General features: G+C 44.1%; 1 protein-coding gene across 2 annotated transcripts in view; it reads right to left on the reverse strand.

The window, feature by feature from the left end:
• The window catches only part of Ikbkb (inhibitor of nuclear factor kappa B kinase subunit beta), a 48,628-nt gene that overhangs the window by 18,290 nt on the left and 4,904 nt on the right, over positions 1-25,434 (reverse strand). For both annotated transcript variants that reach the window (XM_051182090.1, XM_051182091.1), the window contains exons 3-8: positions 19,853-19,947; positions 18,526-18,643; positions 15,746-15,815; positions 7,446-7,534; positions 6,461-6,550; positions 3,215-3,339 (exon numbers count right to left, since the gene is read on the reverse strand). In XM_051182090.1, the coding sequence (XP_051038047.1) occupies positions 3,215-3,339; positions 6,461-6,550; positions 7,446-7,534; positions 15,746-15,815; positions 18,526-18,643; positions 19,853-19,947 (587 nt within the window). The remainder of the gene's footprint in view (positions 1-3,214; positions 3,340-6,460; positions 6,551-7,445; positions 7,535-15,745; positions 15,816-18,525; positions 18,644-19,852; positions 19,948-25,434) is intronic.

Here is a 25,434-nt window from a genome sequence, read left to right on the forward strand (position 1 = left end):
ATAAGTCCTATCCTTTAGCATGAAATAAAACACAATTTGTGGCTAGTGCTGCCTAAATAGAGGCCCTGAGTTCTACAGGCAGCACTGTTGACCCCTGTCTCACCTTGATTATTGCTTTAAGTTTCATCTACCCTTCATTTACCAAACACGAGCCCTCATTTTTAAAGATTTTTCAACTATACATACGTGTGTGGACATGTGACTTTTGTGAGCTTCCTGATGTGGGTGCTGATAATCAAACCCAGGTCGTTCTGGAAGAGCAGCCAGTGCTCTTAACCGCTGAGCCATCTCTGCAGCCCACCTCTCATGTTTTAGTAAAGGATAAAACCAGGTTTCTGAACCACAGTCATTGTGTACACATCCCATTTATTTGAAATGTGAAATGTACACATATGTACACTGATAAATTTTAAAATTCATCTGTTTATTTGTGGGCATGTATGCGTGCTCATGCACATGCATGCATACACTGCTCTTCACTGCATGAATGCATGGGGTGTCAGAGGACAACTTCAGGGAATTGGTTCCCTCCTCCTGCCACTCGGGCTCCAGAGACAGAATTCAGGTTGTCAAGCTTGGTGGGTGACATGTGCTACCACTTAGCTACCAAGTAAGGTAAGGGAAGTCCATACTTTCCTTTACAAGTATATGGCTAAGCATTTTTTTTCTAGAATAAATGAGCTTTTTTATTTCCCAACATAGAGAATTTCCAAAGGTATTTGAGGGAGTATTGGAAAGAGAAAAATTAAATCCAAGTGCCTTCCAACCTTCTTGGTAACAAGGACAACTTAAATTGGAATAATGCTTTGTAAACAATCAAATGTTCTGCCAGAGTTCCTTTGGTTTCAGCGCTAACCCCATGTGGTGACATTATTTTTAGTCTGCCACTTAGTGGTAAGGAAATGAGTAGGTAGTGTTCAATATCAGACGACTAGAGAAGGACAAAGGGCTCAAACGCTGGTATAATTTCTAGTGTATAAAAGTCCAAATACATCTTTCCCTTAAATAGGGTGATTCAAATTAAAAGAAAACACTTCAGCCTTAAACAGTTATCATTGGCAAACAGTAAGTTGGCCCATCTAGGCCAAATGGAAAGTATGGAAAGGTAGAATATGCATGGCAAAGGCTGCTAGTGTACGGCTCTAGCAGAAACTGGTAGGTAAAGTCAGGGCTCTGGGACTTCTAACGCAAACGCAAACAGGAAGTAGAATCTTCTAGTTAAGAAACTACAAACAAGCATAAGTAAAGCATGTGCTGTTTGGGTTGCACGTCTTGTCATTTGAGAGTAGATGATACTAAAAGCACAGGCAGCAAGGTCTCACAAAATGGAGTTTCCATGAAATTGACTTCTAAGACACCAACAATAAGGGTGGGTCTAGGGAAAAGATTTTGTAGACAACAGCCATACTGCAAAGATGCTGAGCCATTAAGGGTGTTTCCAAATTGTATTTTTCTTTCAGTTCTATAGGGTCTAACTTATCTTGCTATAAGCAAAGAAAAGTTAACATATGAATAGAAAATAAAACAACTAATCCTTGGTTAACAAAAACCAATATAGTACAAATAATTTAAAGCTATTTTACTTTATGGTTTCAACATTGTGTGACTATGAACTAAGTCCCTAATTCTCCCATATCCAGATCCCATGGCCGTCATAGGACAGTGGGCTTTCTAGGACGTGTTTTCTGCCTCTGTACCAGCATGTGGCTCTAACTGTAGAATCGATTTCTGATACCACCACTCAAACCTTTCTTCTAGAACTGACTTCAAAGGCCATGGTTTATTTTTTTTTTTTAAATCAGGAAATATTTTCATGGAGATATGGCTGAGTTGGTCAAGTGTTTGCCTTAGCAGGCAAGAAAACCCTGGGTTCCATCCCCAGCACTGAATAAAGCAGTGTGGTAGCACATGCCTATAATTCCAGCATTCTACTACTGCTATGTAGTTTTTCTTGGTGCAAATAGTTGCCCTTTGACAAGTTAGGGTTTTTACTAATCTAACAAGGTACTTAGGAAAATGAAGACCTCAGTGTTAAGAGCGCACAGGGAAAAGTTGAGATTGGTGTACCCCTGCAGGAGTGTGTTCTTGTACAGCCTTTTCTGGCAGGTGGCATAAGACACCTCAAAGCCTTTAAAATGTGTGTGCTCTTATTTAAATCTGTTAATTCTATTCATAGTAATGTATAAATAGCCAGATAAGTAGCTGTGTGTGAGCAACAGCTTACCTACAAGGATCTTATTTGTGGTATTATTTTAAGAAGCATAAATTATAAACCACTCCATTGTCTAACACCAAAGAGACTTGCCAGAACCCAGGAAGACATACAGCATGCTCAGCATGAGTAAGAAAGCAGTGTCTAGCAAAGGGTGTATAAGGAGCTATTCTCTTTTAAGACAGATAAATGGTTAGTGGCTGTTTCCAGGTCATCGGCTTATAGCTGATTCTTTCCCAAAGTTAAACATTTCTAATTTTAGTATATGTGCTACCAAAGTTAGGACTTTTAATTATTTCTATATCTTCCAAAAGTACAAAATTAATCTGTGAGGCAAACTGTACAGCTCTTTAAGGCTCCAAAAGAGGATTTGTGTGTGCGTGCGTTAAGTAAATGGCCCTTAAGAAGTTGCGGTGTAAAATGCTTTCAAGGCACACACAGAACAGAGCTCAATCATGATACCACTGGAGTACAAAGAGGATGGCAGGAAGGGCAGGAGCAGAAACTACACCAAAACTAGTGGCTCTTATGCCTTTGGGAGGGAGACTAGGTGGTACGGAAATGTCCATGAGACAATCTTTTATACTGTACTTTTTGAGTTTAAAATATGTAAACTTATTACTACAAAAACCACTTTAAGTAAAGACTTCCTACATAAAGACTTACTGTGGTCAAATTTTACTACATGCATTACCCGTCATGGGTGCCCACCTGTTCTCTTTACTAATAATTTGCTAACATTTCGGGGTCAACGCACAGTGATGCAATGGTCTGGGGTGGACCATCTCACTGAGCCTGACCTTGTTAGGGCCAGTGCTCTATTTACAGATGTTGCTAGCTACTGTTCTTCTGTTAAAGGTTAAGAAGCATGAACTGCCACTGCTGGTTCCTAAGGGAGAACAGACCATTTGGAGGCCAGAAAAGGACCAGGAGACAAGACATGGAGCCAGGGGCTCATTCTCCCCTCAAGACAGCCCTCCCACCAGTACCAGGTTAACTCACCACTGCACAGGCTGCCAGTTAGGAAGAAAGGGCCGGAAGCCAGTGATGCACTCAAAGGCCAGGGTGCCAAAGCTCCAGTAGTCTACAGTCACAGTGTACTTCTGCTGCTCCAACAGCTCCGGAGCCTGAAACACACAGGTGGGGTTGCCTGTGCTGCCCTCTTTCTGGCTGGAAGAGCTGCCAGCTCATAGAACCAGCTCATAGAACCAGGGGAGAGTATGTCCACTCAAAGAGTAAGAAGATAGCACCCGAACAGAACAGGCCCAGTTGTGGGTACAGAACCGAAGGTTTTGTTTTTTCTCTTTCTTTTTGTCTTTCAATATAGGGTTTCTTTGTGTATGTAGCCCTGGCTGTCCTAGAACTCACTCTGTAGAACAGGCTGGCCTCCTAACTCAGAAATCAGCCTGCCTTTGCCTCCCGAGTGCTGGGATTAAAGGAGTGTGCCACCAGCGCCCAGCTCTGTAGTTTAAATACTTAACCAGACAGTGTTAAGGAGAAGTGTTGACAGGGGGAGCTAAGGAGTCAGAATCCTGAGGAATCACTTCTAGGTAGACCAGAGTAAATGTATTTTGCATTTCACAGTTATTTCATTTTTCCCAATTTAAAAGTGAGAGTTGTAGTATGCCAGGAAGTTTAGTTACATGCAAGACCCAGTCCATAGGAGATGGAAAGAAAATATATGCCCAACAAACAAAAAGACATCAGCTTGTAGACACCAAATGCCAAGAGCATATATTAAACCAAGTAACCCTGAACCATGTAACATACAGCCATATAATGAGATGGGATATTTACAACCAAGCAGGAAAGAGCCAAGATGCATGACTGCTGCCCAAGCTAAGAGAGCTAGAGGCCCAGGAGGGCGAGGGAGCCTACACAGGCTCAGAAGGCTTGAAGGAAACACAGAGAAACATCCCAGGAAGGACTACCACCAGCAGAGGCTCAAAGTCAGGACCATACATAATCTATGTGGATACATGAGAGTCATAGAAGAGCCAGGGAGTTGACACCAGGAGAAATCTGAGCTAAGATTTCATGATTAGCTCAGTCTCCAGATGTGGCTATGGATGGACACTAATTCACTTGTTAGCATCTTGAGTGGGAAGTGAAGGGAACCCTGAGTAGACAGACCCAAGTAAATGTGTGCTGTTGATATGGCAAAGACCATGGCCTCAGACCCAGGGGAAAACAGCAAAGCCTTCTCTGCTGGGGTGAGGCTCAGAGAGATGGCAATGCAAAGATTTCCTAGGGGGGGGGTCCACGTATGAATGATGACAGTGTGTGCAGAAAATGTCTACCATAGCTCTCCCAACCCCACCCCCAATAACATTCACAGCTTGAAGATTGTTCTTACCCAAACCCACCTCCTTGACCCCACCCTCCATATTCAACTATAACTTTTTTTTTCATTTAAATTTGAAACAAGCTTGTTTTACGTATCAATCCCAGTTCCTCCCGTTTCCCCCACCAACCCTCATCCCATCCTCTTTCTGCTCCCCAAGGAGGATGAGGCCTTCCACGGAGAGTCTTCAAGTCTGTTGTACCATTTAGAGCAGGGCCTAGGCCCTCCCCCATGTGTCTAGGCTGAGGGAGTTTTCCTCTATGTGGAATGGGCTCCCAACCTTGTCTCTGTTATAACACAATGTGCTCAGTCCACCCAGTTGCAGCCATTTCTGTCTGTCAGCCATTTGCTCCAGTCCCTTGCTACCTCTAGGCAGGTCAAGTTCCTGGAGCCATACAAGGATTTGCCAATCATGGTCAGAGCATGGGTTCACTTCACTTAATTGTTGCTGAGCTATTGAGGACTCCAGAGGGTACTCAGCAGGATGTATATAATTACAATATCATATGGATACACTGCCTGAATTATGTCCTACTGTCACCGCAGGGAAAGGTGTATTCCATACAGCAAAAGTGAAACAGAGGGATCCTATGACTCTGATTTGTATACTATATAGAAAACATTAATGACTTCAGAAAAACATGATATGATTTCTTTCTTAATAGGATACTTAAGCTCTTTTAGCCCTGAGACCTTCAACCTTTTGTTTATTGAACTCAGATTCCATTATTCAATCACTGATGGCTGTTATTACCAGTCCTCCTTAGTGTCTTACCTATCCTACCCCCAACTTCATTTAAGATAGGCTCTCACTATGTAGTCCAGGCTGGCCCAAACTCATGCTTTTTTTTTTTTTTTGGACTCCACCATCCAAGTACTTAGATCATAGGCAAGTGCTGAGATTACAGGTATGCAAAAAGAATGTCCCAGCCTAATAAGCAGGTACTGAATTTGATCATTCTGTGCCTCCCCTTTCCTTGTGTCCATTCCAGCATCCATGTTACAATCCATCACCCTTGCCTGGTACAACTCACTCTTCAACACCATTCAAAGACAGCTCCTTCCGTGTGATGCCCTTCAATGCTGCTCCAGAGATTTTATGATATGGTTTAAAACCTTTAAAGCCAGTAAAAAGGGGTAATTTCTTCCTTTCTTCCTTTTTCTTCCCAGTTTTAACTTCAGACCTCCTCCCTTTTAATCTCTAAAGCCTGAGTCACACTACTGTATCTTCTGATGTGCTATGCTTTTGCCAGTATTTCCTCTTCCCCATTCTTCCACTGCCTTCTCCCACTCTGGTCCGGACTTTGCGAGGCCCTCCTCACATACAGACATTAACTCTATGCTTTTCTCAGTGGCATTCACAACAATGGTGGCTTCTGAGTTATCTGTATATTATGGTGACTAATGCCTGCTTTCTTCTTGAATGTTAAGCTTTCAATGAGCAGAAAGAAAAAAAAAAAAAAGCTTATCTCTTTTATCATACTGCCAGCTCTGAGCACAATGTCTGGCATACAACATTGCTGAAGAATGAGTTGACCAGATAATACTCCAGTATTGAGACCACAACACACACAAGAGGACTCACAGCCCCACCTCTCCATCACTGCCCCTGCAAGTCTGCCTCTACAGACAACCAGACAGAACACCGTGGCACAGAGAAGTTCCAGGATTTGGGTCAAGGCACACAGCACAGCCCTTCTTCACATCAGAGCAGAGACTAAATCTTTCCAGAGGGCATAAAAATACTCACATGAGTGAATTAACAATGCTGGACTCACACAAAACAATTCTAAATGTCCACGGAGCCAGCAAGCCCGAGATGTAGATAGGAAGGACAGACAGACAGACCCACAAACACAAACATCAGAGAGATTGGGAAGCAAACACTTGGGCCCATTTCTTACCAGGTATTGCAGGGTCCCCACAAAGGAAGTACACAGGCTGCCCTGATCGAGTTCCTTGGCGTATCCTAGATCAATAATTTTGTGTATTAACTGAAAAAAAGGGAGGGGAGAAGAAATCTGAAGGCTGTAAGAAGACAGTCAGTCTCCTTTCACAACACTAGTCGGTTTGCCATTAGAACAAAGACATTTCTGAATTCCCAAAGAATGTTGGTTCCTAAATATCTTAGAGCCACTAAATTCACAGAAGAATGCCCTCAACAGGTGACATTTGGGGCACTATAAAAATGTTGGGCAGATGTTTTTCTTGGTTTGCCACCAATCAATGAAGAGCTACATAGCGGACCTCAGGATCACTAAGCCTGGATCTGTAATGTGAGAGGCCAGGCCAGACCCTGCTCGGGAAATACCCAGACTTTCTGGGACAATGAGTGTTGGGTGAGCCTGTCATTGTGAGGAAGTGGTATTGCAAGGGATGGATGACCCCTGGTTGAAGAATAAAGCTGGAAAGACTACAGTATTGAAGCCACACTCTAAGCAGAGCAGCCATTGAGAAGGGCCACAAATAGCTCGTGTGTGACGGCAAACTGGACCACGGCCATGATGGCCTGATGCCAGCTCTGCCTGTCTTTTCTCTACCGCATCCACAAACAACTTTGGCTCGTTTTAACACCAAAAGACAAGGCTTGCAAGCAAAACAAGTGAAAAAGATAAAGTCTGTCTCCTAGAGGTTGAGGGCAGAAGTGGAATAATAAGATTTTCATTATCAGATTCCTCGACTTGGGCAATTAACAATGTGATACATGCAGAGCTGGAGGACAAAGAACAAAACGATGTGCCAGCAAGAACAGTTCATACTGTTGTTTCAAAAACGGAAAGAAATTCCCAAGAGAACCAGAGTGTGACTCCAGGAAATACAGAAACAACTTACAAAGCAGGGCCCTCCCCCGCGGTTCTGCCCCCTAGAAGCCCCAGGAAGGTCACTCACTCGCTGCTCTCCTTGCTGCAGAACGATGTTCTCTGGCTTCAGATCCCGATGGATGATCCTGTTCTCATGAAGGTATCTAAGTGCTGAAGCTAAGGGAGTGCAATGAGGAATGAGATCTTATTAAGTCTAGAAAATGCTTTCCTCCTTCAGAATTGACTCTCCTGTAAGACGGAATGATGTCTTGACACATTGACTTTGTTGCACAAACTCCCAGTGGACAGAAGCAGCTGGGAGCTGATACTCCTCAGGCCTGGTGAAGGGGACCAGGTCAAGAGAGCAGAATTTTAACTATGAGAATTTGGCTTATCCACTGATGGTGTAGCTCAGTCAGTACAGTGTTTGTCCAGCATCCTTGAAGTACTGCATAAAAAGACAAGCCATGGTGGTGTATGGGAGTCCTTGGGAAGTGGAGGTAAGATCAGCAGTTTGAGGTCATCCTCCAGGAGTATCAAGGGTAGCCTACAGAAGGCCCTCATTAACAAGGGAAGTAGGACCAAAAAAAAATTTTTTTTTTCAAAAACTCATGATCAAAGACATCATAAACAAAGCTCAAGCCAGGGACCACAAAGAGTGTTTGCAATACGTGTCCCACGTACAGCCTTTAAAATCAGCAAAAGCAAGAGCCAGGTATAGCAGGCCTATTATCCCAGCCACTCAGGATCCAGGGTGGCAAAAATCACAGGGAGCCTGGGCAACTAGGTGAAATAAAAATAAAGTAAAGGGCTTGGGATGTAGCTTAGTGTTAGAGCACTTGCCTAATAAGACTGAAGGCTTAGGTTCAATACCCAGTAATGGGGGAAGAACCAACAGGAAACAAAAAACAAAGGCAAAGAAAGTAGTGATTTATAAAAGAAATATAAATGGCAAATAAGTTAGTGAACAGTTACTTGTACTTGTATCAAAAATCTCAGAGTAAGGGGAGCTCTACCACATTGCAGGAAAGAATACAAATACTTATTTTTGGAAAGTAACATGGCAAAGTAGTATTTCTGGAAGATACATATTCTTAGAAATATACAAAGTATAGACATTATATATCTGGCTTGAACTACAGTTTCCACCTCTGGAAAACTAGCTTATAAAACTGTAAACATCACTGCTTAGTGGGTACAGAGCCGAGTTCAATCCTTCCTCACCTCACAAAGGGACTGGGAGTTAGGACCGCAACTCAGGGGCAGAGTGCTTGCCTGCCATGCACGAGGACCTGGGTGTGACCCCCAGCATTTTGAAAGGAGGAAAGGAAGGAGAGGGAAGGAAATATCTGGACACGGTGGAGCTGTAACTACAGAGCTCAGGGTAAGCACGGGGTTATATATGAGGAATCTGACTCCAAAGATCCTTCTCCCCAAAAAGGGCACTGCATAATAGAATGACAGCTAGAAATAAGCTGAAGTTTGGTTAATAATCCAGGACTACCACATTATTCTACGCAATTCTCTGAGCATGTGTGTGCTCCCCATGTGTATTGCCCATGTGTATTTCATGTGTTGACTATGTGATGCACATGCATGTGATAGCCTAAGACTCAGCATTTTTGATCTTGTTTCCCCCCACCCCCAGGGGTTTCTGAATCTGGGAGCTGGGCAATTCATCTAGACTGGTTCCCCAGCAGCCCCACAATCCTACTTTTGCCTCCCGGGGATGGGATTACAGGTGCACACTTAACACTTTTCTCTTGCAGTGTGCTGGTTAGTTTTACATCACCTTGAAGCAAGCTAGAATTGTGTAAGAGGGGACTTCAACTGAGAAAATGCCCCTAGCAGACTGGCCTGTGGGCAAACCTGTAAGATATTTTCTTGATTGATGGTTGACTCAAGTGGTGCCGTCCCTTGGCTGGTGGCCCTGAGTGCTTTAAGAAAGCAGGTTCAGCAAGCCATGAGAAGCAAACCAGTAATGCAGCATGTCCTCTGTTTCAGTTCCTGCTTCCAGGTTCCTATCCTGACTCCCTGGATGACGGGCTGTGATATCAAAGTGTAAGATGAAGCAAACACTTTCCTCCCCATTGCTTTTGATCATAGTGATAGAAGCCTAAGACACACAGACAGTACTCTAGTTACTATAATAGGCAACTTCTCTAAAACAATTTAGGTGTTCAGCTTTTGACTTAAAAGGATGTTGATGTACTGCCAAGGAGATAGTAGCAGACCCCCACAACTTTTTTTTTAAGTAAAAGTTGGCACATGCCTAAAATTTTAACATGAAGATTATCATGAGGTAGAGGTTACCCTAATCTAAATATTGAGTTCAAAGCCAACCTTATCTACATAGAGACCCTGTCTCAAAGGGGGCAAGGGATAAAGCCAATTAACACTGAGATTTAATACCAAACCCTGTGACATCACAAATGTACACACATGCACATCTACATACATACTAACCTATACCTACACATAAACATATGACACTGAGATACCGCCTATTAAGGATGGACTGAGTCATTTGGAATCTCTGGCAAACTGAAGGGGTGCTCATCCCAGCAAGCAGGGGGTGAGGGGTCCCCACCAACAGAGAGCAGAGGACAAGCCCTCTACAAACATCAAGCCAGCAGGTTGACTGAAGACTTTCAGATGGTGTTTCCTAAAACTGTATGTGGTAGTCAAATAGCGAACAGAGCTCACACTCAGAACATTAAGTCACACTAACACCACTGAGCGAAGACAGGTCACACTCAGAACATTAAGTCACACTCTACCCACACTGATTATATTTCTCCATTCAACCCTAGATCCTTCTACAGAATCCATACAACAGGCCAAGATGTGTCCAGAGAACTGATAGTTTCAGTGCTGGGAATGAACCCAGGTACTTATGCTTGCTAAGCCATACTCTAAAAAGGAGTATGCATTAACAGCTCATTTCTCTAATTGAAACATGAGAGATTAAATATTTGTGTGTTGTAGTTTTTAGTTTTTTAGGGGTATAGTCTATCACTGCATCCAAGGGTGTAGACACTGCATTACTTCTCTTAGTTTCTACATTGCATGTTTCATCCAGTTTAAGCCAGTTTAGGTTCTCTGGGATTGAGATCATTTTAGTCAGCTTTCCAACACCATTCCTCAGGACCTGATTTGTAAGAGAGGCCATTTAGAAGCCTGTGCTTGTCAGAATGCTTGCTGTTTTCACTATCTAGGGTCTACTTATTCCAAGAAAGCACCTGCAATTCTACATGTCTGGTTTCTTAGTTCTAGACATTGTTAAGTCAGGGAAAATACTTGAGAATAGATAACTGCACAGAATGGAGCTTTGAGTTTGTTAGCATCATTGCTTACGTGTCAAAATCAGTAGCTGTTAATACATGATAAGAAGGTTGATTACCGCCCGCTGTCCCTCCTCTCCACAGGCCTGGTGACAGCCTTAGTCAGGGCAGCCTAAAAGTGGCTATGTTCTCTGCCATCCATATGTGCTTCCTCCTTGATGGGGTTCTTGAGACTCATGCCAGCTCATGCATGTTTTCCCTAAGACGCTATACTTCCAACCGCAGGGTCCTTGTTTTGGTTTAGTTACATGTACTTGCTCAAGTCCACATAGCACATTATACTCACTCCCCAGTAGCTGACCACAGACTAAAGTGGTGGCCCTTTAGACAGGGTTCTAGGTGCAGCATTGGTAGCAGGCAGAGAACATCACTGTGAATCCTGTCAAGGTGGGATCCACATCTACACCCAGGACCTCCTTGGGCTTACACAGGAAGAATAGGACCAGAATTCCAAGCCATAGTGTTCAGATGATAGACTACTAGTTAGAAAACAGACAAGAGCAGCCAGGCTTTCAGGCAGAAAAGTGGTTTGGAAGGGGTGTGCCTGTGACATCCTGATTTTTATACACGTCTAAGAGTCTGGTAAGCTTTTTCCAGGATGCTTGAGACATGTTCCACTGGCTGGTAAGAAATGGGAAGACAAATAGATCAGAAGATTCTGGTTTGGGGGGAGAGGGGAGGCTAGAAATCAGAAGGAAAAGAAAAGGTGAAAAGCAAGAGGTAGGGGCTGGGGTGTATCTTGGTGGTAGACTGTGCGGGGTAAGGGGCACAGGAAGAAGAGAGGGAGGGATGGGGGCAACCAATGAGTGGCCCAAGTTGCCACTGAGTAATAAAAGAGGATGTCTGTGTTCTTAATTAAAATGCTGAGCTTACCATGAGCTGCCCAGTTTGTTGCTGGACTTTCCAGGCAAAACAGTCTGGCTGAAACAGGCTCTGTGACTGACTAATAAGCAGAAGGTGGCAGAGCGAATGTTAAGATGAAAGCAGAATCAGGTTTTCGCTTGCTCAGTGACCACGTAGAGTGGAAGAATCCTGGGAGGGAAATCAAGAGTGACCAGCAAAGTCCATGAAGAAATGGGAAGACTGAAGGGTCCCTGGTGAGGTACAGGAATAGCACCCCAAGGGGAAGCAAGTGCGCAGCGAGCAGGGGCACAGGAAGTAGGCCACTGGGATCCTGTGCACAGTAGGCTAGCTACCCAAGTTGGAAAGAAAGACAGGTGAGGAGGTCTGGAGCAGACAGTGATAAAGCATCATTTCAGTCAGACATGGCGATGCACAGCTGCAACTTCAGGACTCAGAAGCTGAGGGGACAGCATGAGCGCTGCTGTGAGTTTGAGGCCAGTCTGGGCTATACAGTGGACTCAGGGCAAGCCTGAGGTACATAGATCTGTCTCAAAAAATACTAGAGAAAGCACCCTTCTGGGGTGGGGGTGGGGGAGCCCAATGAGGTGGCCAGTATGAAGTCATGACAAGGACTTGCTATGAGAATGTCTTACTGGAGGCAGTGGGAATAGTCAGAGAACAGGATATAATAGGAAAGACATACTGGATTTAGTGACTTTGTATTCTTATTCTTTTTGTTTGCCTGCTCTGAGGTATGGCCTTTGGTTTCTAGCCCAGGCTGGCATCAAACTTACTATGTAGTTAAAAATGATTTTAAATTCCAGATCCCGCTGCTCCTACTACCCCGACCCTCACCCCTGAAACATGTGCCACCAGGTCTACTTTATGAATCACTGGGCATCATGCATGCTAGGCAAGCATTCCATCAACTGAGCTGCACCCCAGCTCAATTTGGAGAGTGTTTTTATGTCCTTTAGTGTCCCTTTCAGCCAGGCATCGTAAGAAAGCAGCAACCAGGGGAAGATTGTTGTAGGGGAGATTTAAAGATTTGTTTCTTTTTATTTTATGTGTATGAGTGTTTTGTCTGCATGCATGTGTACTATGTGCATGCCTGGTGCCCATGGAGGCCAGAAGAGGTTTTTAGATCTCTTGGATTGTGAGCCACTATATGGGGACTGGGGGCCAATTCTGGGTCCCTTGAAAGAGTAGCAGCACTGTTAATTACTAACCTAAAAGATGAGATTTAAACTTGACACTCATGTCTGGGTAGGCAGGAAGACAGGTGCAGAGAAAAAAGTATCACAGAGGAATCAAGTAAAAAGAAGTCTAGGGTTCTACAGACACAGACAGTTGGCAGAGATACAAGACACCAGGAAGGCAACCAGCAATACAGTGAAGAAGAGTGCAGCTGATCCAGGTATAGAGGAAAGTAAAAAGGATGAGGGAAGAATGAAGAGAAGGAGAAGGCAATGTGGACGATGAGGTATGGTCTGGGCATGTGCGCTATCCTGCAATTCTAATATTCATGAAGCCAAGGCAAGAGGACCATGAGTTGTGACAGCCTGGGGTCACTGACCAAGGCCCTGTGATGGGACAAAGGGCTGCCACCTGCCCCTTAGTTTTGACTGCTTGGGAATTTGCTGCTTCATTAGCAGCAAGGAAAAATACTGATATTTTCGAAAGGACAATGATCATTTAGTGTAACTGACTACTGTGAGCTATTTCGGGGGCCAAACTGCCTCCACATGTCTATCCCAGGATCTCTTGCCAGTATAAGTCAATGATTGGAGGCAGGGTTCATCTGGGTTTGCCAGACATCTACCTGCTTTTTCATGCATACTCTACTTACAAGTTGCTGGAGTTGTACTTGGTAACTTAAAATTCACTGGAAGAATCCTGTCTGTGTGGGTGCCCCACAAATTTAGGGCCCAGATGTTAGGGGAAAATAAATTTAACCCAAATGGACCCTGCAACCAGGTGGGTAGCTTGGCTAACTAACTGAAATCAACCAGGCAGGGAACAGCAGTGGTGACTCCAGCAAAGAGAATGTGGGGTTGGCACTTGGAACCAAATATGCTCAGGAGTGTTTCAGAATGCAAAATGGTTATGTCAGCTGAGCCACTCTAAGTAGAGCTTTTGAACTGGCTTAGTAGTTAGACCAAATCGATGGTCTCTCATATACAAATCAGAAATGGGGGCTGGGTATACAAGTAAAATGTAAATCTATCAGCAACTTCAACTGGAGTCAAAGGATAGGAACACATCCCCGCAATGGCTGTGTTAGAAATGGTTAGAAAAGATCAGGCATCTCCGGGAAGCATATCTCGTGAGACTCCGCCTATTGCATTTGTTGGCTCCAACCTCAGTAATAATCCACAGTAGGGACTGGGGGTTTTCAGGATCCAGCAGGGACAGAAGGGGAAAGGGGATCATACTGACCTACCATATATCTTTCTAGAATAGCACTGTGCCAAAAGCTTATGTATAGCATCTCATTTTATGTTCAACAATTATAACAAGGTAAGCAATGCTCTCACAGCTAATGAAACAACATTCTGAAAAATGAAGTAACATGCTTCAGGTCACATGGCTAGTAGGTGATACCTGGGTACTAATACAGGGAAGTCTAGATTTTTAAAAAGCGAGTACTTATGTGTTTTTAATTCCTTTTGGAATATTTGATCTTATAAATATCTACAGATGAGGCAGTATATACCAGCTACCACTTTTCTAGATGCTAAAGACAAAGGCAGTGACCAAAGGTTCTGATTTTAAGAAGTTTGGTTCAAGAATTGGATAAAGCTAAGTGATAGAGTGCTCTCTGAACATGTTCAAGGCCACGGTTCATAATTTACCACACCCAAGGAAATAAAATGTCATACAAAAAAGAACCTCATCCCCACCCCTCCCTAGCAACCTGCCTTCAACTCAATCCAACTTGAGCAAATCAGTAATTTGGCTGCTGGTTTAAAAAGACAGAATCAGGTAAACATATAAGCAAAACATGGGTGGGTGAAGCATGGTATCATGAAAACAAGTGAATTCTAGACCTCTGGGCTAGATCCTGCAGGTATTCAGACAGGACCCTTCCCACAGACACATGGGAAAATGAGAGCTCAAGAGGTGGCTGCCCTTACCCATGAGGAAGACTGTAGTAACATCACCTAGCCCTCCATAGGGCTCCATTCAAAAGGAAACAGCAGGATGCACAGGAAGGTGGAGGTGTATATGTCAGACTGCTTGGATCTCAGCCTTAAGTTCATGGAAGCTTGATCCCCCCCCACTCCCCTCCAGCACCCCTCTTCCTCCCCCTACCCTAAGAAGCAGAGCAAGAAGCAACAGACCCATGCTGGCAAAATTTCTGAAAGATAAGAGGTCCTTGGACTTTGAGGTTAGAGAACACAGCTGCATAAATGGGGTAAATGTTAATGCCTGGAGAACCTAAGGAAAGATGTGTGACTTCATCACATTACTTCAAACCTTCTGTGTGACAACTGGAAAAACTAAATTCTAGGAACATATGTATAGGTTCAAAGGATGAAGGATGGGAGGGATGAAATGGAGTTATTCTCCCAAATGGGACATATATTCAAGGGTAAATTCTAGGTAACTCTAGAACCCAAACTATCAGTTTGCACTGACCTTGGATGATTACATCACCACCACCACCACCATCTTTAAAGCCCCAAGCAAGCTCTGTGACACTTCTTGTATCTGCTTCTCCAGGTGAGAGGCAGAGCTAACCATCAAAGACCCACTTTTGTTTCCCATTGGAGCCCCAGGATGTAAGAGACACCGAATGGCTCTGCAGGCCCTTGAGACTCTGCTCCCTGATGCCAGCCTTCTCAGAGTACCATAAGCACCTGCATCTAAGGACACACCCAGTACCAGTGTATCAAAGAGTGGGCAAATAACTGCTGTTCTGAGAGTAGAAAGTTTCACTATCATAGGATGAAGCTGTTCAGATGACCTGTTCCAGGAAATTAGGGAGTGCGGCTCTTTAGTGGGAAGGGAAATTTTTCCTGTGAACCCAATCATTCGCACCATGACTTAGGGATGAAGGAACTCTAGTTAAGCCCTGGCAGAACTTCTTACTCCACACTAGGTTCTCACCACACCTTCTGTAGACAATCCCCTGGGTGCTTGACTGGATTCCCATCTACCCTGCAGGGCCTGGCATTGTTTCTAGGGTGGAACTTACCAATGTCACTCAGCAGGGTAAGGATGGCTCCTTCCCGCAGGCCACAGCAGTTTTCAAACTGGTTCAAGTACTACAGAGAACATGAAAGTCAGGGTCAGTGTAGGTGGTCACATACCCCTGAAAAGCCCACCAGAGTGTTCTGCCCATCAGACAGCTGAGTGCTGGTATATACCAGGGTTCAGGGGAGCTGGCTGGAGGCAGCTGGGGCAGTAGAACTTGCTCCAGGGTCACAGTGAGGCAGCAGTCTGTAGGTATCCATGTATTCACCTCCCTGGCCCTGGCAGGAAGTAGTTGAGTCAGCATCACTACTTCTCTAAGTCTGAAGAGAGTGGCCAGGGTCTAATGTCAAGAGCAACTGAGTGTGCTCAAGATCCTGCAGAAAGGGGTGGTAATGAAGGACTCGCCAAAAGCCACCCTCTGGACACTCTAACAGGGTCTTCCTGGGACAATTTAATGTGGGGAATGTGCACTTGCTGCTTTGCCCAGTTGGGCAGGGATGAATTCGGCCCTCTACCTGCTCCAGGCAGCATCACTGCCCCGAGTCCCACAGAACCCTCTGAAGGAGGAGCTGATGGTCAGAGTTAAACAGACTGGGAGTCTAATATCAGCCGGTACACACAGCCAAGGGGCAGAGCTGTAAAGCAAAGCTATACTCCCTGAAGCTGGAATTTGAATCCTTTGGTTTCTGGCTCTCCAGTTTATCAAGGGGCTGGACATGCTGCTCAAGTCAGTTTGTGGTCATTAACATTCAAATTCATGAACAAACCAAGGTTTGTTTCCCTTTGCACCATACATTTCAAGTTTTTCATGGTTAGGCTTGTTTGAGTGTGTGTATGTATTTTTTTTTTTTTTTTTTTTTGGACAGAGTCTCACCATACTTTCTAAGTTTATCTTAAACTCTTGAAAAAGTCTCCCATCTTAACTTCCCCCATAACTGGACTACAGGTACAAACAAAGCATGGTAGACTTAAGTGTTGAAATTAACTCTGATTCTGAAATTTACTATCTGTTGGTCAAGTTTATCTAAGACAGTGGTTCTCAACATGTGGATCATGACCCCTTTGTAGGGTGTCAAACCACCCTTTTTATGGGGGTCACCTAAGACTATCAGAAAACAGATATGTGTATTATGATTCACAACTGTAGAAAAATTACAGTTATAAAGTAGCAACAAAAATAATGTTATGGTTGGGGGTTGCCACAACATGAGGAACTGTATTAAAGGTCACAGGGTTAGGAAGCTTGAGAACCACTGCTCTAAGAGAGGATAATAGATTTTGGCCATTAATATAGATCTTGAACTTTGAAGCAAAGGAAAAGATAGGCTACCTTATTTAGGAAAAAATGAGAACAAGATCTTAAGAGCTCTGGGCAGTAGGACCCTCTCCCCAGTGTCACTTCAAGTGACAGCAAGGACAGAGGTCCTTTTATGCAATCATACCCAGAAGCCCATGCCAAGAGTCAGGCTCAAATTCCCGTCATCTTTTCCCTTGGCTTACGGGTTCTTCGCCACCTAAAAGGGCAAATGTGTTTCTCCACTGCTTTTCTGAGTACCCTGTCACCTTGTCACACCCACCCACTTATCACTCCAGCCTGACCAACTTGCCACTTGATTCTAACAGCTTACAGCAGCATGGCTGCATGCCCACCTAACCTCAGTTAACAACTGGACAATTGTCAAAGTTCAGAAAATAGGAGAAATCACAGCATGTTGTCAAGCTTCCATTTCGCTTCTGTCATCATCTGACTTAACGCTACCAGTCACATCCTGTTCCCAAGTGGCACCACTATCAGGACTTCCTACCCCTACACAGTGAGAATCACTCACGGAAACTTTCCTTTTATAAAATAGGGGGAAAGGCCCTGAAGAACAAAGAGCACAGCACATGACGTGTAAGTCTGGGAAACTGCTTTGTAAAGAGACTTGAATAGCGCTCAGGCCCCACACTGTGACTCCTTTAAAGAGCTGAACGGAGCTATAGTAGGAGTGGATTAAAAAACAACTCACTTGGAGCTTTTATTTTCCCAAACGCTAAATGACATGGCCCAGGTTCACAGATGGGAGATGCCTACCCCTGGGATGGTCTGTGATCCAAGCTCCACTACAGCTGCTGTATGCAGCTAGTAGCTAGTGATTCATCTAATTAATGCCTCTGGGCCATGACATCTACTTGCAGTTCTATCTGGGTACCAATATGCTGAAACCATAAACCAGGTACCCTATAAAAGCATAAAGAGTATCTCTGGGTGGCACACAGAACTGTCCCCAAGATGAGGGAGAATTGCTGTCGCCCTCTGTCCAGTGTGGGTTTGGAGCAGAGAAGGTAGGACAGAGAGAGGGAAAGGCAGTCCACAGGTGAGTCAGGAGGATCTGGAGCTGCAGCCCTGTTCTGATGACTAAGCTGGGTCTCCCCATTGGACACCAGGAATGCTGACCCCAAAAGCTTGCAGAGGCCCTAACATGCCAAAGGGAGAAGAGTTTGTGTTGAGACTCATCCTGTTTCTTCCCTGTGGTCCAGGCCTGACAGTGACTTTCCTAGGCCCCTTAGTGATCATGTGATATAACCCATCTTCGGCTTTCTTGCAGGCACTTCTGACTCAGTCTTCTGATTTACACTTACAGAAACCATCCCAAAGAAGGTGTAAAGAAGGATTTTGTGCAGGTGAAGTTAGTTCACTGACACCGTGAGCTTGCTGGATGATGGTGAACAGTCTTCATTTCTCCCCTCCCAGCATCCCAACCTAGATGAACCCACACCCCACAACCCTGGAAGACTCACTCTTCGGAGATCTCCTCCTTGGCAGTACTCCATGGCCAGAAGAGGCAAATCATTGGGTGCCAAGTTCTGCATCCCCTCGGGGACATCTCGGGCAGCCACCACATTGGGATGGTTCAGCCTAGAAAGAGGATAAACCAATAAGCATTCAAGATTCAACTAAAATCTACCCCCTTGTTCCATATCTCAGCTGCTCTCACCTTGCAAGAATAACCAGTCCCCTCAGTGGAGGTCCAGGAATGGGAGACTTACCTGGTACTCTAGTAAGTTAACATGTATTTACTCAGCCTTCCTCAGCCCTTGGGTCTCAAACACCCTACAAGCATATCATGTATAATTTAATTGTTCTTGAAATGTCTGATCAAAGTTTTCATTGTACTGCAAGACTGCTTCCAATAGGTGACAACAGAGACCTTTTGCTACTTAAGGGGGGAGGGGAGGGATGATTCAAAGCATGCATGTGGACATTCAATGAAGGAGACAATTGTTCTCTCCACTTTTTAAGTGAGCAGAGGGCTGGGCATTGGTGGTACACACCTTTAGTCCCAGCAATAGGGAGGCAGAGGCAGGCAGATCGCTGTGAGTTCAAGGCCAGCCTGTGCTACAGAGTGAGTGCCAGGATAGGCTCCAAAGTTACACAGAGAAACCCAGTCTTGAAAAACCAAAAAAAAAAAAAAAAAAAAAAAAAAAAAAAGTGAGTGAGTGAGCAGAGGACTGGAGAGACGACTCAGCACTTAGTACCACTGGACTCTTCTAGAGGACCTGGGTTTGAGTCCCAGAGTCCCAGCACCTGCATTCTGGAGTACAAATAACTGTCCTGGAAAACCAGGCCCAGCAGATCCAACTCTCCCTCCAGCCTCCTCAGGCACCAAGCAGACTCAGATGCAGGCAAAACTGGTACATGTAAAAGTTAAATCATTTTAAATAAACGAAAGAAGTGAGCAGAGGAAACATCTGCTCGATTATTTCAAGCTAACTCTTACAGTGCTCATCTACAGGTCTCAGCAGCTAGGAGAGAGCATCTACCCAGGACAGAAAACATCCTATTCCCACACTGTGTGAATATCCACAGAAGGCAAATAGCAACAGAGGGTCACGTGCCACTCCAGAATTAGAAACATTTTTGCTGAAAAATAAAAACTTATCATGACTATTTTAATTAAGTAATTTTTGACAGGGTCTTCTGCTGCCTATGCTGGTCTCAAATTCCTGGGCTCAACTATTCCTCCTGTCTCAAGCCTCCCAGGTAGCATACCACCATGCCTAGCTATGATGGTTATTTTAAATTTAATGTAACAGAACTGACCACAAACTCAACATAGATCCTCACCTTCTCATGATCTGAATCTCTAGGCACCAGCGATCTCTGTTCTTCGGGCTGAGCTCCTGTCGGCACTGCTTGATGGCAATCTGTTCACCTGTCGCCTACAAAGAGGGCACACTAGTCATCAGAGCAACTAAACCACTAAACACATACCACAGAGCTCTGCTGGCCACGCAGGTATCCTAAAGAACATCTGAACAGTCTGGCTGCTCTCTTCACCATCCCCACATCACAGCTTGCTCATTTCCTGCTTCCTCTACTCTTCTAAGGGAACATAAATCCTTCAAAAGCCTTTCTCTGTCCCCGTTGTCCTCCACAAAACCTCTGTAGCAAATTCCTGTCCTGTCCAGGGACTTCTCTCTCCACATTCCAACCATTGCCATATTACGTTAAACCATAAGATATTGTTGGTGATTGGCCAGTTTCACACATAAAAATGACACTTGCATGCAACCCAACTTAACATGGGCACAGTGGGTGTCTCTGCTGTTTCAGGTAAGGGCTTTTTCTCCTCAGAGATAAGACAAGTACAGGGTAGACAATGAGACACAGAACAGCTCAAACTCCACTTTCTTTCACCAGCTATGTAACCTTCAGTAAAACCCACGTAGAGACTGTGTCTTTGTTTATGAAACAGGAACACTGACCTGCCTCTGTTGAAGGCCTAAATGAAGATGAGGACGCAGCAATATGGCATAGGTAGATAGACCATAGTGGGTATCTGACAGCTTTCCAAGAGGGTAGTCCTAAGCATGATGCATATACTCTTCGGAAGCTTGGCTTCATTATTAATTTACATACATTTTTACTTTAGAATGCTTTGATGAATCCAAGGCTGGACTGATAGTCACTATGGCTACAAGGATGACACTGAACTTCTGATCCTGATTTCTCCTCCCAAATGCTAGGATTATGGGTGTGCATGAACCACTGTGCCCAGTTTATATGGTGCTGGGGATCAAATCTGGGCTCTGTGAATACCGAGCAAGCACACTACCAACTGAACTACATCAACCCTACTGTGGTTCCTGTAATGGAAAAATCAATATTTTGTGACTAATGAGCTGGGTGACTAGTTCCTGAGGTTAACAGATATCTCTTTGCTGGTACACAAAGGAGCCCAAGGGAACATGAAGGATGGGAGGGTTCTGAGCCTGTGGTTTTGGCAGCAGCAGCAGCAGAGAGAAGCCCTGGTGTGAGGTATTCTAGAGTCAATTGTGGCAGCCTCGAGGAAGGCCGAAGGACAGTACTTATCAGTATCCCTGTCCAGTGACACCAGCCAGTTCACTGAGAACAGCTAGAAAGAGAAATCCTTTCCGACAGAGATTACTAAAAATGCCTGTAGTGGGGACAGGAAAGTATAAGTTTTTCCATGGAAAGAATGTTCTATTCTGCCTGGAAATCTCTCATCTGGGAACTCTAGCATGACCGTTTCAAGCAGGGGCTTCCCCAGAGGATTTCTGTGGGATGATATAAGCACCTACCTGATGATAATTTAGTATGTTCTGCCAACTGGACTACTCCAGAATGTTCTCTCTGAATGTTCTAAGCATCCAGAATCTGATGATGCTCTGCTGTCTACCGGTATGTTATCTCTTTTTGTTCTTTCATTTTTGCTTACTACATACTTAAAAAAAAAAACAAAAACAAAACAAAACAAAACAAAAAAAAAAAAACAACCTCATTCACTCAAAACTGACGGTGTTATTTTCCATACTGGTGGTTCTGTTTTCTCCCTTCTTTCCATGCTGGCTCCTCCTTACTCCTTCCTCTTTCCTCCTTGTCTCCTAGTCCCTCCTATCTTCCTTTCCTATTGGCCAACAGTGCTTTATTATTAACCAGTATGAGAAACATATTTACAGAATGACATCTCCCATCAGTACTTCCATATATAAAAGGCAAAGGACTGAAACTGCTAGAGACCTTCAAAATCAACCATGGTCAACACAGATGATACTTCTGGTCCCTGTGAAGGATGACCTAGAGGCCCCAAAGGCCAATCTACTCATCACGTGTACACTTTTTGAAAAGGATCCTGTATCTTGCAAGTGTGCAAATCACCCAGGAATGAATGGCATGCAGAGGACTCTGGCAAGACTTCCCAGTGTGCAGGTGGCTGTCCTTAGGCTCCAACTAGCATCATACTACCCAAATGGCCAAAACTCCTGCAAGGGCTTGGGACCAGATGGTAAGACAAGGAAAATGGAAACCTCTAGACACAGAGGACAGTTATCTAATGTGATCACCGACCAATAAATCAACCCTAAAACTGTGGTTAAGATGGAAAACTTCAGAAATGGGAGTGACTATTACCACTCTAAAGGCCAGAGCACAAGTATTACAAAACCTCTAAAATATTCTCAGATCTGTTTTTAATCCCAAACTAATGCTTAAGTTATCCAAAATGCAGCAATCTCCATGCCTAGTTTTCTGGTATGTTTTAAGTATACAACCAAAATCACAACTAGCACTGGAGCAGGGTCCCCACCCACAAACCCCATGCTCTATCTTGCCTAGAGAACCTCCAGCCCCTAGGCAACACCCATCTACGTCCTGCCTGTATGGATTTCATGATTTGGACATTTCGTGTAAATGGAGTCACACATGTGTAATCTAAACAGACCACCTCACTTAGACATACTTCCATAGGTCATTCATGTTGTTGCTATGCGTCTACTTTTGTGGAATGGGTTCTATCCATACATTGCCCTTTTCTTTGTCTGTTAGAATTCTTATTTTTAGCAGGGATTCCAAGGCTCTCTCTGAAGAGCTGACTTCCTTTTAATATTATAGCTCCTACTGATGCTGAACAAATCACCATGGCTACAATCGGACCCAGGAAGAAGTCATCTATGCTCTTCAAGAGTGAGGCCATATTAGAAAAGCATCTCTTTAGTCGATACTTGGACAATGCTGTACTTCAAGGTCATGAGTTTGTGTGCCTCTTCTCAAACTTACTGGAACTTAGTTTTCAGTTTCACTTCCCATTAGTGTTTAGATTCAAGTGAGAGAGAGAGAGAGAGCATATATAGCATATATATACATATATATATGATATATATATATATATATCATATGAAGATGCTATAACCCATAGTATGCCACCTGAGGATGAGAGTCTAGGTTTGGAGACCAAAAAGTGTGCACCCATCTAGCTTTAACACATAGAGCAGTGTGTTTTTTTTCCTTTGGTTATTGACATGAATTAATCATAAACCTAGTTGCTTAAAACAACATGGGGTGGTGGTTCATGCCTTTAATTCCAGTACCTGGAAGGCAGAGGCAGGCGGATCTCTGTGAGTTCAAGGCCAGCCTGGTCTACAAATCAAGTCCCAGGACAGGCTCCAAAGCTACAGAAAAACTGGTCTCAAAAATAACAAAACCATACATTTAAAAAAAACAAAAACAAAAAACCTCACAATCTGCGCTGTATATCACAAGCCTACAGCGAGTTTTCCTAGTCAATAATCAAGATGTCAACACAGCTGTGTCCTCTTCTACTGGCAACAAGAGGTCAATTCGTGATCTTGCAGCCCAACCTTGGGCATATACCCCATCCTCAAACCCACTAACAGCCAATTTCATCTTGCTCACCTAGATCCAGTCTGACACAACCTCTCCTTTTCCAATTTTCAGGGCCCTTGTGATGATACTGGGCCCACCCACATAAACTAGGACAATCTGCCAATCTTAGGCCAGCTGATTAACAACCTGGATTCTCTCTCATCATGCAATCTCAAAGATTCAGGAGACTAAGGTATGGATACCTTTGGGGGAGGAGGACACTCTGTACAAACAACATGACAAATGATCGGATTCACTGTGATGCAGTAAGCTTGTCTGGTTACTCACCGGGTGACTGTAATCTCTTGCCCAATGCAAACACTGGCAGTAACACACAGTTGTCAGCTAGCTCAACCCAAAAGCCAAGATAACTTACATAATGAAGACTGATACTGAAGAAAAAAGATGTGAGGATGGCCTTTAATCTCCAAACTTAATGAAAACAGTTAACTAATGGAGACCAGAACTGCTTGTGTCAGCTCAGGTCAGCCCTAGGGTTGCAGGGGAATCCTAACTTCTGAGGCCTAGGAATGTCTAAGATAGAAACAAACCTTCCCTTACACAGTTGTCTATTATTTTTGTTCTGAAACTATGAGCATTGGGAATTTGCTCTTTGGCAGGAAAAATACCTCAAAAAAATAGATCAAAACTCCTAGTTCAAAAAGCCAAACCTGGCCTGAATTCTATTTCTACGCTGATTAAATTTTTTTTTTTTTTTTTTTTTGTCAATTTGACATACGGTAGAGTCATTTGGGAACCTTAACCAAAGAACTGTCCTCATCTAATGGCCTACGGGGAAGCCTGTCAAGACATTTTCTTGACTAATGATTGATGTGGGAGGGCCCAGCCTACTGTGGATGGTGCTGTCCCTGGACAGGTGGTCCTGGACTTCACAAGTAAGGTTGAGCAAGCTACAGAAAGCAAGACAGTAAGCAGTGTTTTTCCATTGTCTCTGCTTTATTTCCTGCCTCCAGATTCCTGCTTTGGCTTCGTTTCATGAAGGACCTGTAAGCAAAATAAACCCTTTTCTCCCCAAGTTAGTTTTGGTCATAGTGGCTATCACAGCAACAGAAATCAAACCAGGGATACCTCCAACTTGCTAGTAAGTAGAATTTAAAAATGGTCTATATTCTCAATAAAAGGGAAAGGTACAATTGTATTGTATATATTGAATACAGCTGATTTTTTGAGGTCCTTAGAGTTTGCAGTTCTTTGTCTTTTATACAAGAACACAAACCTTGTGTAAGTCTGTATCACAAAGCCTAAAAAAGGTGGGCATGAGAGACATGTTCAAAATTCTGGCAGCCCCCAAAAGGCGACTGCACAAAGGGTTCTAGAAGGCTCGTCTATAAAGAAAACAGGAGGGTCACCCTGTAGCTAGACTCCTAAGAATCCAGGGGAAACACACAAAATGCTCAGAACACCCCTTAGAACTTCATTCCAGAGAGCCCAAAATCACAACCATCCAAGCAGCAACAGTGTGATAGGCAGACAGCAAGCTATCAAGCCCTTTCTCAGACCCTGTCCCACAAGAACAATGTTTTAGGGGTGGGGGGGGAGTGTGAAACTGGGCCCAGAAACAGTGAATGGATAGGATCCAGGCTGGGAAGTCAAAAGGTAAGGAGGCACTTGTCCTGGAGACCCAAGGTGGTGCACTGTTCAACCCTTAGAGAAGTGTCTATGTGCAGTCCACAGCTGGTCAAAGTAAAGGGACTGGAATGCTCAGCCCCAAATTAGACATCTGTATCACACCCTTTCTCCCTAACCTTGGGGATCATCCTGGAAAGACTCTAAGAGCCAGAGGTTGTGGGCTACGACGACAGACCAGTGTTTTCTGAACCAGGAAGGGTAGTTTTTCATATATGAACTCACAGAACTTATGACAGCACGCACAGGCTCAAGCCAGGGAAAATCCAAGCATGGAGAGGGAGGTAGGCAGGAAGTTCCGTCCCTAGCTAGGCAGCTATTGGCAGTTTACAGACTCTGGGAGAGGGAGAATCATTTCTCTCTAAGGGTATGTTCTG

The sequence above is a fragment of the Phodopus roborovskii genome, unplaced genomic scaffold (genome assembly GCF_943737965.1).
Source record: "Phodopus roborovskii unplaced genomic scaffold, PHOROB, whole genome shotgun sequence".
Taxonomy (NCBI): Eukaryota; Metazoa; Chordata; class Mammalia; order Rodentia; family Cricetidae; genus Phodopus; species Phodopus roborovskii.